Below are 17,619 nucleotides of genomic sequence, written 5' to 3'. Positions count from 1 at the left end.
AAATATATTTTCATAGCTGGGCCTTTGTTTCAAGGCTTCAAGACAATTACATACAATTAGTTGATTTAAAACTTCAGAGCAAATTCAAAGTAGATCAGTTACCCCTGCAAATGATCACACAAGGACAGATTCCCAGATGTCTGGTTGATGAACTAGGATAGAAAGGTTTAGTTCCTGCTGACATCATGGATTATTTTGCAAACCCTGGGTGTAGTCTTGGAGCAGGCTCTCTGAAGACTGCAACAATATTATAAATATGTTATATAAAAACAGCTGTATATTGTGTGTATACAGATAGACAGATTAGATAGATAGATAGATAGATAGATAGATAGATAGATAGATAGATAGATGAGGAGAATCAGTGATACTGAGTCCAGTGGCTCTTTTCAACAATATGATGCTTTTAGAAAGAAATACACCCATATGTCTCCTAGTAATGTCTAAGTCAATGATAAACTACAAATAAGATGACGTTTTCACAGCACATCACCTAGTGACATCATAGCCCTCTCTTAATTTGTACAAGGTCATTGTAATATCCACATGTTGATGAAAACATGCTGTATTTGTGTTGCTGAAGCCAACTAAATGTGTATTTCTCAAAAAGTGTCTTTGTCATTCCATGGCACATAACTATAATTCATTCCGTCTTTGTGCTCTTTAAAGGGCATTTTCTATGGCATTGATTTGTACGCTCCCATCTCATGATTACCTAGAGTGACCATTCTAAGGCTGAAGCCACACCCAGAGAGAAGACTTCCTTGATACCAGAGTGGAAACAAGTACAATAAAAAAATTTCTGAACAAATCTTGGCAGCCATTTGCCTGTCCTGGTGGGTTCTCTAGTAAAGAAAAATATACTTTCCTCAGGAAGACACCTTTTCTTCTGTTTCATTTATTACATATTTGGAATACTTCATAGTGGTGATATTTTATTTGTGCACCCCAATAAAGCTTGTCTGAGGATCAGAGGAAAAAGTCAGCCACTATATTAAACATGGAGGTCAGGCATGGTGGTACATGCCTTTAATCCCAGCAGTAGTTAACCATACAGGTCTGGAGGTCTGTATAGACAGGAAGTGATAGAGCTGGGTGAGGTAGCTGGGTGGAGAGAGGAAGTGAGATGGCAGGGAAAGAAAGGATATAGGTGTGAGTATACAGGAAGTAGCTCTCTCTGGAGGCTGAGGAGTTGGTGAGGTGAGGTTGGCTGTGGCTAACCTATTCCTCTAATCTCTCAGTTTTCACCATAATATCTGACTCTGGGTTTTTTTTTTTTATTAATAAGACCTTTTAAGAGTTGTCTTACACTTTGTAATAGTAGAATGTATTAAGTAAACTGAACAGACAGCAATAATCTTTACCTTGTAAGGCTTTATAAAAAGTGTCCAGCAGACAATCTCAGTTAATTTAGTGCTCTCCATCCCCCCTGCAGGCCAGTCTTAGTTAAAAGACTGCCTTCTCTGACATCTTCTACAGGTTAGCATGGACACATGGTGGTCAAAGATGATATTTCCAGTTCACCCACTTGTAACACCAACATTTTGCATTACCTTGTATTGCACAGAAGCACATCATAGAATGGTCAATAATAAAGATATTTTATATTGAAATTCTTTTCATAGAAATGAGTAATGAATATCTCCATATAATCTAAGTATAAAATTACAATTTGGTAGAAAGTTATATAATTATATGTATATAGATTTTTATGCTACAATGAAAAAATCAGCTCATTTGTTAATAGGGAAAAACAAATTAAATTGTTCTTGATGATTTCAACCTTGGCAACATTCTGTTTTTATAATTCCAGAAACACCATGTTTTTGACATACAACCAGCACAATTCAAGAGAGTACCAACTACATCTTAATGTAGTTTCATGGCAGTTGTTTTTAGCCTTTTTTCTCTCTGTGACATTAAACTTCATTTCATTAAGTGTTATGTTCTTAGGCGGCATACTGTGAGCAAATTCCAGTCAGCTGCCCTTTAGATGTATGAGGGAAGACCTGTATATAGTATGTTCCATCTAGATATGATAAAATATGGGAAATGATTCCCTGAAACATGTCTACTGTTCCTCTCCATAGCCCAAATCACCACAACACAGTGAAGCGTGGGAACACCGGGAAAATGCAGCCATTGGTGTGTCTTTTGTATTAGGGCTGCTCATGTGGTTAGAGCCTCTCTATGGAGGAGCAATGGGTCTATCATCCTAGCCTACGAAAGTGGGAGGGAAGGGATGCTGCACAGAAGCCCTGTTGTAGGGGTTTGCTTTACTCTAAGCTTTCAAAACACAACTTTGAGGGGAGCACTAAGGAAGACTAAAGCAAACCCATGATGAGTTTTAAAAATTCTCCACATACCGCACAACATCTCCCACACATGCTGGTGTATCATAGTAGCTCTCCTTGCTTTTCATAACCTCAACCAGTCAACAGTAAGGAATTTGGCTTCAGTTATCATTTCTTTACTAGTTGATGTACATGTAAAGGGGGCTCATCACTGTCAATTGTCATACACGTGAGAAATAACATTACCAATTATAATAGAATTGTTTCTATTTGGATCCTCTCATCTTTATATTTAAAATTGAGAGACTTTATACCAGTTGGCTAGATACTCTTGTACTGAAAGAGCATGCTGAAGCTAATTTAACATTCCTTATTATGTCAACTTCAGATAAGGCAATAAGACTACCCAGAATCATAGAATTTATAAGGCAAAGAATTTTGGATGTCATTGAATATCTTTAAAAAAAAAAAAAAAGATTTATTTATTTATTATGTACACAGTATTCTGCCTGCGTGTGTCCCTACAGGCCAGAAGAGGGCACCAGATCTCATTACAGATGGTTGTGAGCCACCATGTGGTTGCTGGGGATTGAACTCAGGATCTCTGGAAGAGCAGTCAGTGATCTTAACCACTGAGCCATCTCTCTAGCCCATTGAATATCTTCTTGAAAAAGACCATCTCTTCTTGAAAAAGACCATGCTGGATCACTCTTTCTAGCCAAGATTTTCTTCAAGAAATGTGAACTCACTCATTTCCATTGAGCAGAGCATGTCATTAGTTAACTATAGTGTCTGATGCCTCCTCAATTCCAGTGTTTATTAGGAAAATGCAGTGGTTTTGAGATGATTGCTAATGTCAATATATGACATCACCTTTAATTTTTATGTTCAATCTTACAATTGCATTTTACAGAAATCAGGTCCTTGGAAACCATGTAGATAAACCAAACAAGAAAACTATCAGTTGGATTTTCATGTATGAACTTAAGGCAAGCTTCTATTAACACGTCGTACCTATTGGTGTATTAACCTTGTATTGCTCAGCTTATTTTCTTATAATCCCTATAATTGAGAGAAAATGACATACAATTACATCAAGTTAAAATACACAGAATGCTTTTGGTTATTACCATCAGCTCAGAAGAGCTGTTACATCAGTATATCCTGCCACCAGCACATTCTCTTACTTTGAATTTTAGATTATTTTAAACAAGCTCAATCAAAAGAACACAGGGGGGAAATGACTGTTAGACAGGATTCGGCAGCTCAGAGGACTCCTTGGCACAAGGACATTAATTTTGGGACCCAGGGTAAATTGTTCCTCTTTATTACCATGTCTTTGTCAATAACGAGGGTATTAGAACATAAGCAGAGAAACACCATGACTGTTTGTGTGTGTGTGTGTGTGTGTGTGTGTGTGTGTGTGTATGTGTGTGTGTGTATGTGTGTGTATGTGTGTATGTGTGTATGTGTGTATGTGTGTGTGTTGTTGTTGTTGTTGTTGTTGTTGTTGTCTTCTGTATATGAATGCTTATGAGCACATGCCAGTCTGGGCACACACGTGGAGGTGTAAGGACAACTTACAGGCCTAGCTCTTCATCTTCTACTTCATTAGAGGCGAAGCCTCCTCCTCATCACTAGAACAGCCTGTTAGGGAGCTTCTGCATGTCTCTATCTCCACCTTTCCCCTCCCAGCGGGAGTTCTGGGGTCACACATTCCTGTGCTGTTGCATCCAGTGTGTCTGTGGGGACCCTCACTCTTGTATGTTGACCTTTCTCCCTAGCCAAAATTCTTAGATATAATGCCTTTTTTAAGCCAACTAAAAACCATTTTTAAAGAGAAAGAAAATATCACACTAAACACACATGTTAAAAACATGAACATTAATGACTAAATATGTTAAACAACTGAAGCAGTTTTGTGCCATGCTTTCAAGCTTTGAAATCAGACAGACGGCACTTAAATCTCAGCTTCGCCATTCACTGCAACCAAAACCACAGGATTTTGCCATTGAAACGCTGCAAAGAAGGGTCCAGACTTTGTAAAGCAGCTGTTCAAATTAAAAGAAGCAATGAACACAGAGGGCCCAGTACTTGAGACAGAGAAGCAACAACCATCGGGTCCTGTCGGGTGTGTGTCTGATGTGACCTACATCTATCTTTCTTTCTTTCTGTAGCTAGATGCATCTTAATTGTTTGTCTTTCTTGTTCTTTCCATGTCACCCTATGTTGAATGAGAGTGAGGAGAGAAGGCATGCTTTTCTTGTTTAAAAGAAAAGCATTACATTTATCACCATTAAATTCAGCGTTACCTCTGGGATTTTCATATAAGGTCTGCATCGTGTTGAGATACAGTCCTTCCACAGCTACCTTGTCAACAGTGGGTTTTTTAAATTTTATTAATTTTGTAAGGTTTGTGTGTGCATGGTGATTATGTTATTTCTCCCCTGTAACTATGTTATGATACACTGATATGTTGATGCACTATTATTCCCAAGAAATAAAAGTCACTTAGTTTACTTAGTTATAACACACAATTTTTTTAAACATTTGTTTTATTTATAATCATACACACACATATACATATGTGTGTGTGTGTGTGTGTGTGTGTCTCTGTGTGTCTCTGCACTAGAATATAGATGCTATAATATGTAGAAGAGGGCATGAGATCCTCCAGAGCTTAAGTTACAGGTAGTTGTGAGCTATCTAACATGGATACTAGGAACTGAACTCAGGTACATGCTCTTAACTGCCAAGCCAGATCTTCAGTCCTAACACATATCCTTTAAATGTGCTATGTGTATTGTTTTAAAAAGCTCGGGAGCCTTTTAAAAGTAATTTTATATCTTTGTTCATCAAGGTCTGCTTTTGTCCACTGTCCCATGTCTAGTAGAAGGCCTCTCCCAGTGAACAAATCACACACACACACACACACACACACACACACACACAATGTGAATGAGGTGAGCCTGCCTTTTTATCTGGTTCATAGCAAATTTCTGCTTAGATTATACATTGGCTTAAAATGTAAAACACTCGATTTGTCCAGATATTATCAGCAAGTTCTATTTAACCAATGGGAAAACAAACTTGGGGTACCTCCCTCATCAGATCTGAGGCACCTCTACCTAGGTCCCACCTTTAACCTGAGAAGGCTTCCCAGGAGCAAGACAACTCTTCCCAGCACACAGTTGACTTGGTACGGGACTCTAATCCCAACTACTTGGGAGGCTGAAGCTGGAAGATTACAAGTGTAAGGCCTAAACTACAGAGTAAAATTCAATGTCAGCATAGGCAACTTGGTGAGACCTTATCTCAAAATAAAATAAACTGGAGCTAGGGATATACCTCACTTGTTTATCGTGTACACACACACGATCAACCTTAATGTGTGGGTCTAAATAACAGTTGTTTTCTGATTCCAGAAAGAGAGCAGTCATTGGCAAGGACCCTCATCTTGTCTTATATGAAAATTGGCCTCAATTTCTATTGCTCCTAGTTTTGTTCCCTGGTCCACAAAACAAGATAATGATTTCTTTTCATTTGCTAACAGTAATGAGTTGCCCTGTAGACGACAGCAGAGTACTAATTCTTAACAATTCTGGTTCTGAAGCCAATCAGCTGCGGATTTCCAATAGAGGCCAATGGAGCACAGAATTCAGTTTATGGATCAGCAGACTCAGAACCAAACCTGGACCACACTGACGCAGAGCAGCAGGCAACCAGCTGCTCCTCCTGGACACCAGAGCTTTATTGTTTATTCAGTCTACAAAATGCTAGTCATTTATGATTCAGACAGCTCACACAAAGATTGACAACTATTTTTAGATAGTTTTTCTCTGAGTAGAAATCTTAATTCAAACAGAAAGTTGTTGGTCCACAAAACTAAACAATTATTTCCCAAGGAGGAATTTTTAAAACTTTTTTATTTGTAGGTTTATTTGTTTGTTTGTTTACCATGTGTACACACACATACATGTGTGTATGATGTTTGTATATGGGTCTGCATGTGTATGGAGGTCACAGGATGATTTCTGGGAGTCTATCCACTCATACCATTGTTTGGGTCCCTGGGATGGAAGTCAGGCCATCTGGTTAGGAACCAGGTACCTTTACATAGTGATGTAGCAGGAATCTTAAAGGTTCTTATTAATAAAATCAAACCCAGGGCCAGTTATTGGGGTGAACGCTGGAAGATCAGAGAAGCAGAACAAACCACAACTACCTCATCTTGCCAGTTTCTCAGCTGGTCTTGTTTCCTCAGATTGCAAGCTTCTGGGTCCTCATCCGAATGGGTCTTAGCTGAACTGTGCTGCTCCGAAGTCTGAATGCTTAACCCACCAAATGCTTAACTAGCTAAATGCTTTTAGTTTCTGGTCTTCACGCCTTATATAATCTCTCTTTCTGTCCCCACTCCCTGGGATTAAAGGCTCATTTTCTGGGATTAAAGGCGAGTGTCACCCTGCCTAGCTGTTTCCAATGTGGCCTTGAACTCACAGAGATCCTCCTAGCTCTGCCTCCCAAGTGCTGGGATTAAAGGCGTGCACCACCACTGCCCAACTTCTGCTATGGCTTGCTCTTCCTATTTTCTAGCCACCATTTGTGGCTCTGTATCTAGTGGCTGTCTGTTCTCTGACCCCAGATAAGTTTATTACCTGCACAATACTTTTGGGAAAACAATACCACACAGTGAACCAGTTTTCAAGTCCTCGAGCTCAAGAGGGACTTTTCACAACATTCCTGAGTATATATACCTATAATGTTACAACATTCCTGTCATCACCACTGACCCTGAACATTTGGAGCCTTCAGTAAGGGGCATTTTCTTTCAAACATTTGCAACTCCAAGGACTGTTCAGTCTCAGTATTGTTAGTCTGGGTTTTAGTGAATGGAATGATGGGCTATACTAGAGGGTAATATTTTAGCAATGCAAGATGAGTTGTTTATTTATTTGTTTGTTCTGTTAAACTGCACTTACCTTTAAGAAATAAAGAAAAGATCTATATGACCCAAATGTTTGAGATCAGTGGTTATGGTGATATTGTGACATCAAAGGAATACACCCTTCAGCATTTTAATGAACTTTTCAGTTGGGTTTAGAACATACTATTTAGAGCCAAGGTGATTTTTAAACCCTGAAAAGAAATATTTCTATTTGTTTTGGAAGACATTACATTCATAAGTTTTATTATTCTTATAAAGCACCCATTAATTGCAAACTAAATTATTTTAAATTTTCTTTTTATGATTTCCAATGAAGTCCTCCATCTAAATTGACTTTACAAATATCACAGAGCAAGGCAGGATGGGAATCCCTGACCACAGAACACACCTCTCCAGAATGCATGGAACATTTGCTATCTGCTGGACACAGCACAGAAAACAGCCCTGCTTCCAAATAGTGGGATAAAGGTAGAAATGTGTACAAGCTTCATCACTATGTTTTATTTTCATGCATTTTAAAAATGTCTAGTGGTATAATATTGTGAACTATTTATTCTTTATCTCCCTACCAAGAGATGTTTTAACATGATGCTTATGTAGCAAAATGAGCCCCTTCTCTCACACAAAAATGTGTGTGCTATAGATAACGCCAACTACTTCTATAGAGTAATAAGCTGTAATATGTATGTCTTTCTGACCTTTTTTTCTCATCTTTCAGTTGTCCTCATATTTCCCAATTCCTCCTCTGCTAAGTATGGCTTGACTTTGAACATTCCAGGGAACCACTTTGGCCAAGGTCAGCTTCCTCAGCATTTAAGAGCATAGGAGCACAGCATTGGGACTTATTTCACCCATTGCTGGCATTTGGCTGTGGATTCTATGGTATGCCATAATAAGCACTCTTGACATCAGACACAATTTCATGTTGTCATAGGGTTTTGTTCATTCAGTGCACTATCCCCACAACCCCTCCATGTGCACTCCCTCTCATTTGGAGACTCCTGTTCTCTACAGGTTTTTAACCTAATGTATTTGGGTTTTTTTTTTCTTCTGTCCTATTACATTTCTCCACACATCAGCTACATGTAGCTGCCACCTATGCAAACTACAATTATAAAATAAAATATATTTTTCATACTCTGCCACCTTAGAACTTACTCCCAAGATCGATATCCACGTGACTGACAATTGAGTGTTTCTGTTCTCCATGTCTGCGCTCATTGTGTTCTACTGGAGACTTTGCTTCCTACAAAGGACTTTATCTCCTCCAGCAGGAGACAGCTGTCAATCATTGTCCACTGAGCTGCTGCTCATCACTTTGTACTCAGAGCAGTCATGGACTTCTCGCCTTCCTCATCCCTGGTACCTAACCAACCACCAGTCATCCCTGTCCACAGTTCCTCATTAGTTGGAGGTGATTCTTCAGCTCTGTTTCTTTACAAAACCAATTCTAGCTCACCTGGCACCGCATCACAGTGCCCACCTCCTGGTCCACACATCCTCCTTTCTTCTCCCTGCATTCTTCAATGGACTGAAAAAGACACTAACCTGTTTTTTTTTTATTTATTTATCTTTCAAAGTTATATTCTAAGAACCACAGCCAGCATCTGCTGCTGGAAACAACAGACATTAGAACAAAATTATAATGAACACATAGTAATAAACAGTGAAGCCGGAACTGAAAACCAGGCCAGAGGCTTACAAGGCTGTGTTTCTAATAACTATATTACATTGTACTCAGTATTTAATAAGTACTTGTTAAGTAGATTACTTTAAACTTGGCTAATTTTAATTCAGCAACATTAAATTCTCAAAGTCATGAGGTTGGGCTAATATGCGGGCATAAATGCATCCCCAAGAGTTAAATTTCTCTGGCATGAATATGGGTTAGTTTTCAAAGTGAATGATTCATATCACATTTTAACAAAGTAATGAGACAGCAATAGCTTTGCAGGTGTTTGTACAAATGTGTGCATGTCTGCATGTGCAAATGTGTGCATCTATGTACACACATATGTGTGTAAATATGTATATGTATATTTGTGTGTTTCTGTCTGTGAAAATGTGTGTGTGTGAATTCATGTGTCCATGTATGTTAGCCAATATATATACCTATGTATATACATGTGTGCATGTGTATACAAATTAATGTGTACCTATGCATACACATGTGTCTATGTATGCATATATATGTGCATAAATGTAATGTATGTGCATAGATGTCTATGTGTCTGTGTGTGCACATGTGTGTGGAGGCCAGAAGTCAACCTCAGGTGTCATTCTTCATGTGCTATGTACATTTTATTTTCATTATTTTATTTTATTTCTCATGTTAGCCAGGAACATTCCGAGTAGGCAAGACCAGCTGGCCAGCAAGCCCCAGAGTTCTGCCTAGCTCTGCCTCCTCAGCACTAAGCTCACACGTGTGTATCACTTTTTGACACGGGCTCTGGGGACTGAACCCAAGCCCTCTTGTTTGCACAGCGAACACTTTACCCATGATCTACCTCCCAGGCCCCTCAGTTACCTTTTGGCCTAGAAATAAGTGTCTTGTGTCCAACAAGAAAGTCAGCTGGAGCATTATCTTTGCGTCTTTCTACTTTGAGTATCTACAAGTAGCCATGTTCACAATGGAGCCTCTTATTTACTGTTAAGGGGACCGATTTACTCGGTACAGGTATTTTGGTTTGGAAAAAAAAAATTGGTTTGTTCCTCCTCAATTACAAAGGCAGTTTTCAACCAAAGATAGACATTTGATTAAAGAAATAAGAAAGCAATATAGAGAGTATTAAATAATAATGAACACTCACTCTACCAAAACATGGAAAATACAAAATATTTTTTCCAGTTAAATATGTTGTCATAGAAACTGGCTAGTTGTTTCAGTGGATAAAAGTGCTGGCCACCAAGCCAACTCACATGTGTTTGATCCCAGACATCTACACACATAAAGATGGAAGGAGGGAACCAACTCCTATAAATTGTCATATGACTTCTATACACACTGTAGCTTCTACATACACACACACACACACACACATGCACACTCATGAATAGATGAGTATTTTTAAATAAATATCATAGGATCTTCAGGTTTCATGGAAATTTGAAAGTACTATATTTTTCCCATATTCAATGTTGAATTATTTCCATATTATTACTAATAGATTGGTACCCAGTCTTTGAAAAACCATTTCCATTGATGAATTATTCAAGACTTCATCCACAGGCTCACTGGGCATGAAGAGGCTTACATTCTTTTAGGGAATTATTAAATATGAAGATGAAGTCTGCTTGTATGCGGCTATGGTTAGTGGTCAATATTTTGACCTCAGTAAAAAGAGCAACAAAATTATTCCCTTATCTCCATCTTAGCCTTACAACAGAAAATAATATTATGGCATTCAAAGAGGTATTGCAGAATGACAAAATGTGCTTTTAGTAAAAAAGAAAAAAAGAAAGAAAGAAAAGAAAGAAAGAAAGAAAGAAAGAAAGAAAGACAGAAAGAAAGACAGAAAGAAAGACAGAAAGAAAGAAAAGAAAATGGCAATGAATTGTAATCATATAGGTCACGGTACGAAGTCTGTAAGGGTGTTAGTGACACTTCTTTCTCTGTGACTTTTTCATGACTCTTGGGTATTTTTCTTTATTTGTCACTTACTTACTGCATCTTTTTTCTTGTGAGATAGAGTCTCTTGTAGAACAGGCTGGTCTTCTACCTGCCATGGAGACAACATGGATCCTGCAGCTTCCATGTCCCAAGTGCCAGGATGGCAGGGTCCCCCACACCACAGCCGGCTGTTTTATTTTTGTTAGCACACTAAATAGTGTAAATTAAAATAATAATTGTTTCCTTGCTACCTCCTGTTGAGTCAAATTGAAACAACTGGGCCCTTTGCTTTGACTTTCACAGCCGTCCTTCTCAAAGCAGAAGACATATAGTTACGTTTGTTTCCTAGGCAGCAATTCCAATATTGAAGGTCAGATGTTCCACCAAACCATTAGGCTACTAGAGAAAGCGCTTATTAAATATGAGACACTTAGTTAAAAATAAATCAAGAATACAGAGAATTATCTTCTTTGTGTGCCAGTGTGGAGCCGAGCAGGTGTGTACAGACACACACATACTCTACCTCCTTCCATTTCTTTTCTAACTCAACTTCTTGCAGAGCACAGTCTTAACCAAACATTCTGTCACTATCATATTTGTAATATCATTTCTATAATCCGTGTCAGTGATTTCTTGGTCATCCTCTGTCCAGGCCATAAAACAGCCTTTGGGGACAGTGGCTTGGGGACTATGTCTGAGGACATGTTTCTGAATACAACAGCATGGACTAGTTCATGTTGCCATATTCAAAGTGCCCCAATCTCATTGGCCTGACACTCGTTTATACTACACGTCCACTGTGCTGTTCAGGATGCTTCGTTCATCTCACATTCTCTCAGGAAGACACAATCATCCAAGGTGGCTTGCTTCTCATGGAAAACTAAATGCATCTACATAGATGTGACATGTGCCACTCTGAGTCACAATTTCATTGTTCAAAGCAACTCATGTGACTTAGAAGGGGCAGGGCGAACAACCACCTCCCAATTCCTTGTACCAATCTCTCTTTTAATCACAGACAATGTCTTCTCCTTGGTAAAAACAAATAAGCCATGTGTGTGGAAAATAGAATCCAAAGATGCTTCCCATCAAGGCCAAGCCAACTGTGTCTCTGGAGAATAAAGAGACAGATGACACCATGAACATCATACTGTCTTTGTTGTCCATTCTTTTACTTCAGACAAGACAGTGAAAATGGCAGCTGATAGTCCCTTGGGGAAAATGAAAGTAAATAAAGATTTTCATTCTTAGATCTTTATTCTTGTAAGTTATGAAATGGTCTGGGGAGTGACTTTGGAAGCCATCTGTGAATATTCCCCCTTGCATCTGATATTTCCAAACACGGTCACAATTCAGTCTTTTCTCTGGTGTGAGAGCCTGAGTGCTGCAGCAGCCTTGTCTTTGCAGGTACAAATGAAAGCATTTCCTTCACAGGAAAGTCCACCTGTCACAGAGGCAGGGAAGCAGACAGCCAGATAACCGCAGGCGACAACACGCCAGTGGGCATTCTTGAGTTAAGAAAGCAGAGCAAACTGCGCATTGTGTAAGCCACACTGCAACTCACAACAGTTTTCCTTACCATACCTCTTACTCCTGCATAGAGCTTAAACCAATTTTTTTTAAATAACTAGAGCAAAATCAAAAGGAACCATCCCTTTTTGAGTGGGTGACATGAAGTATGCAAATGTTCTCTTTTATTGTTGAGATGATAAGTTTCTCAAATACCAATTTCTTTTTCTGTTTTATCTCCTATGGCTAAAAAGAAATCCAAATGCCCTTTATTCTTGCTAAGTTCTTTTTATATGACATGTATGAACATAAAGAAAGATTTCTTTGCTTCCCATATGATTTGCATGTCCAATTCTTTGCATCGGATTTTGCTTTTTACAAATCAAGATACTATTGTCAAGACAACCTAACAACACCAAAATGTATAAAATAGAAAAATATCTTAAAATGGAATTTAAATGCTTCTTCCATTGTTTCATCCTCTGTGGTTGGAATTACTACTTTTGAATTACAGGGAAAGAGCACATGCAAATATATTACATTTTAATAATTTATATGAACAATAAATAAGTTTAAATTTTAATTTGTTCTACATGTAAGATTATATTTTAGCCAATAACTATAACTAAATTATAACTTTAGATCAATTAACTATGCATGTGATTTATTCATTGGGAGTATGTCACTGCATACATGAAAATAAAGTCTTTATATAAAAGGGAGAGAGAGAGTACGTAGATCTGAGTATTTTGAGGAAAATGATATTAAGATGATCTATGAAGAATGAGGCATGGATTCCTCCCACAGAACTGTGATTAAGAATACCTGTGGAGAGTCTGAGGAGGCGGTTTAGATGGGAAAGTGTTGGCTGCACAAATAAAATGGCCTGGCTTCAATGCTCAGCACCTACATAAAAGCAGAGCATGGAGAAGCATGTCTGTAATTCTAGTTCTGGGGAGGCAAGAACAGAAGGAGCCATAGGATTTGCTGGCCAGCCTAGCTGAATGGTTGAGCTGTGGGTTGAGTGAGCATTGCTGTTTGGAAGAATACAGTTGGAAGGGGAACATGAAAGGGAGAGGGCTTGAGGCGCATACTAGAGGTTGGAATGGATCAAAACATTACATGTAAGAACAAAACTTTATAATAATAGAAACTATGGAGTGACAGCTTGCACTGCTTTGGGGCAGGAAGGAGGGGCTTGGACCTGCCTCAGCTGAGTGTACCAGGCTCTGCTAACTCCCCATGGGTGACCTTGATTGTGAAAATGTGGGGATGGGGGGTGGGAAGAGGGAAGAGGTGTGAATCTGTGGTTGGTATGTAATTTTAAAAAAAAGGAGTGAAGAGCTATTGAAGAAGATATCCCATATTAACTCTAGCCTTCACAAGCACACACACACACACACACACACACACACACACACACACACACACACACCACACAAACCCCTCACATGTGCATGCTCCCCTGACTCATGCATACACATACAAAACCAAATCCAAATAAAATAAAACAAAGAAAGAGTAACTAATGACAACAGAGACATTAGATTTCTGTATTCAGGGGAACCCTGAAACCCTTGGCACTTGGCAGTGTGTAATCCACAGTGGATTTACTTGGATCAATGTAATAATATATATATATATATATATTTTTGTATATATATATTTATTAAATGAAAATTGTTTTAAGAGAAGCAGTACACCAACACCTTTGATATTAGAGTCTGTCTCCTTTCAAATGATCACACTTCAAACCACTTTAGAGAATTAGATAAGGGAGAAAGAGGCACGTAATCTCAAACTCTTAGGCAGCACAATTAGCTGAAGAAAAATGAAAGATGATTACCTGAAAAGAAGCACATCAATTCTCTTAGACACAGTCCTTTGTAATGACTAATGGCCTTAGACAACTGCACCCACTCTCCATGGTTGTTGGAATTAAATCAGCAAATGTACAGCATGCCAAGTCCATGGTGCAACATGTGAGCAGAATGTCCTCAAAAGTATTTGCTACGTTGTTATATAATATTCAGACAAGCTACAGAAGGAGCTTACATAAAAAGGAACCATTAAAAACTGGCTATGCTTGACCTGTGGATTCAGAGTATGAACAAGCAGATACAGACTCATATTCTCACATATTAAAAAACTGCTTGTTTACTTGCTGAGAATTGAGTTCAAATGCCACATATCACTAGCGATATGTAGCAACTTCGCTACATTGCAAAGGATTGTGTGGAGTATTTATTTTCTCCCAGTATATAACTACTATTATTTTTGTAGCATTCATATTTTTAAGAAGTAAAGTGGAACAAATATCTAAGAATAAACAGATATTCCTTATTTCATTTCTAATGGCAGATGTACAGGCTAGAATTTTCTAGCACAAGATGCCATCAATTACAATGAGTCTGAGCATTAGTGTTGTGGGATAATCATTTTCAACACTGTGAAGATGTGCTTCTGCCAAGGCACCTTCTGATTGGTTCAATAAAGAGCTGAATGGTCAATAGCTAGGCAGGAGCGGACTTCCAGGGAGAGAGGAGTTCTAGGAAGAAGAGAGGCGATTTTGCCAGCAAGACGAGGAGGGAGTCAGATGTACAGTATGGAGGAGAGGTCACAAGCCATGTGGCAGAATGCAGATTAATATAAACAGATTAATTTAAGTCATAAGAGCTAGTTGAGAACAAGCCTAAGCTAAAGCCAAGCTTTCATATTTATCAAGTTTCCATGTCATTATTGGGAGCTGGTGGTCCAAAGAAAGTCTGACTACGCATTAGTGTATGTAACTTTACACATAGGAGAGAAAACTGGTATGCTGAGGGAATAACCCATAGCCAAAAGGAAAGGTGAAATGGGTCGCTCTTTAATTAATTGGATGGTGCTGAGGCAGGAGAGGAAATCATGGAAAGAAGAATCAAGAATCCAGGAGCCAGATGGTTTGTGCAGAGGCTCCTTCCAGGTGGACTTCACATCCTTAAACAGAAGTTGTAGCCTGTGAAACGACCTATGTGATTTGTGTATACTGGTGACAGTTTTATATATCCCATTTCCCTGATGAAAATGACGGCTTAGTTTTGCTGAGTCAAAAAAGAGAACCACTTACTTTAGGTCAAGCTGTCCATCACTTTTCTTTCTTATAAATAAGCTCATGAACAGTAAACAAGGGAAATGAATCTGTAAGATATGATAATGATTTTAGTGGGGCACCAGAGTCTTCCTAAACAGAATTCTGTACATTAATGAAAATTATACTCAACCCAAGTGCTTTAGTGAATGGGGCAGCATAGAAATAAATAAACAAAGGAGGCAATTTCCTACCAGAATAAAATTATCCTCACGTTGCCTTTCTTCCAGAAGGCTCTTGCTGATTTCCCCCAGTCAGGGTAGGGCTTGTCTTGAAGCATCATGTCTGTGACCTGAAGAGGAGAGGACCTGGCTTAGCACTTGAGGAAATCTCAAATTCCGATTTCAATACAGGCCTAAAATTTACATCTACTGAGGATGGAATGTGCACATATTTCACATCAGAATACAGGAGAAGATCCAAATGAGAGGCCTGAGCTTCATTCAACTAAAAAACCTAAGAGTACATTTAACGTTACATACTGGGTGAGCACGTTTAAAGTTATTTAGCACGTGAAGTGCTGAGTCTGGTTTATAAATGTTAATTGAGATTATATAGGATTTTTTCAACTGAACTATGTTTCATTAAGACTATTAGCATATACTATCTGTCGGAAACAATGGGTCTCATCACTGTGTTTTACACAGGTATACACTTCAGTTGTATGAACCCCCTCCCATCTCACTTGAATACCACATTTTATAGGATACCTTTGATTAGTTATGGCTCTTGAGTGTTTCCAAATCATAAGCTTAAAAACATAAACTCCAAATTACCTAAATCCTAATTCAAAGTGGTTTTGTGTGTGTGTGTGTGTGTGTGTGTGTGTGTGTGTGTGTGTTTTAATTTCATTTTTATTTTGTCCTCTTCTTTTTCCATTCTACTGTCTTGTCACTTTTCTGACTCACCTCACCCTGACCCCTGAAGTGGTAAATAAATAACACATGAGAAAACTTTCTGCCTTCCCTGCCAAGAATCTGGTACAGCATTTTCCCCAATTTACAATGCATGTAATCTGATTAGCCAGCACTCTCCCATCTACAACTCTGCATCTTCCAAACGTGTCCTCTCTTTCTGCCTCACGCACAGACTCTGTCCATCTGCTGAGGCCCAGGTACAGCTGTGCTCTCCTATGCAGCCTCCAATGTGAGCTCCAATACAGTCAACTCATACTTCCTGACTCACCTTCTCAGGCCACACCACATTCCATTTCCCATTTTCACACTTCTCTTTCCTTTCTATTGGCCTTTCCTATCCCTGACAGTAAATGTTTATCTTTGCATCCTTTCTAATGTCTAAGGATGACCACATAGCAGTCCAAAACGTTTATACAAAAAATAAATGACAAAATGAATTAGTAAATGTATCTTTAATTTTAAAGGCTCATTAACAAAGTAAATTGCTCATTAGCCATATTACATAGTAAAGCTTTCTGCATATGTTCAGTGCATCATCAATAACCTGCTATAGAAACATTTTAAAAGCTTATAGGTATGGGAAATGATTTTCCTAAAAAAAAGGGAAAATATGGTTTTGTATACACACATACATATGCACACATAACTTCTTTCTTTTTCCAGACAATTTATACTCCATCAAACAGACATCATTCTATTAGTTTCGATTTTAATTGATAATCTCAAATCCAAACACACAATGTCTTAATCAGGATTACTCCTGCTGTGATTCAACATCAGGACCAAAGCAGCTTGGGGAGGGAGGGGTTTATTTGGTTTACTCTTCTATATCACTGTTCAAAGAAAGTCAGGACAGGAACTCACACAGGGCAGGAATCCAAAGGCAGGAGTTAATGCAGAAGCCATGGAGGGGTGCTACTTACTGGCTTGCTCATCATGACTTGCTCAGCCTATTTTATTATAGGACCATCAGCCCAGGAATGGCTCCACCCACAATAAGCTGGGCCTCCCCCATCAATCACTAATTAAAAAAATATCCTACAGGGTGGCCACAGCCCCATCTTATGGAGGCATCCTTTTAAGTAAGGTTCCCTCCTCTCAGACAATTTTAGCTTGTGTCAAGTGGACATAAAACTAGCCAGCACACAAAATATAGATTCACAATTAAGAAACCTGATATAGAAGAAAGGATAATGCATTGTGGAAAGAAGAATTTT

General features: G+C 38.6%; 1 protein-coding gene across 1 annotated transcript in view; it reads right to left on the bottom strand.

Annotated features, from left to right (window-relative positions):
- Positions 1 to 17,619, bottom strand: part of Tmem117 (transmembrane protein 117) — a 444,694-nt gene that overhangs the window by 141,792 nt on the left and 285,283 nt on the right. Inside the window, exon 5 of the mRNA XM_036208156.1 lies at positions 15,680 to 15,777. Coding sequence (XP_036064049.1) covers positions 15,680 to 15,777 — 98 coding nt within the window. The remainder of the gene's footprint in view (positions 1 to 15,679; positions 15,778 to 17,619) is intronic.

This window comes from Onychomys torridus, chromosome 16 (genome assembly GCF_903995425.1).
Source record: "Onychomys torridus chromosome 16, mOncTor1.1, whole genome shotgun sequence".
NCBI classification, from domain to species: domain Eukaryota; kingdom Metazoa; phylum Chordata; class Mammalia; order Rodentia; family Cricetidae; genus Onychomys; species Onychomys torridus.
The sequence above is the reverse complement of the archived record's forward strand: the minus strand, read 5'-3'. Positions and strand labels throughout refer to the sequence as shown.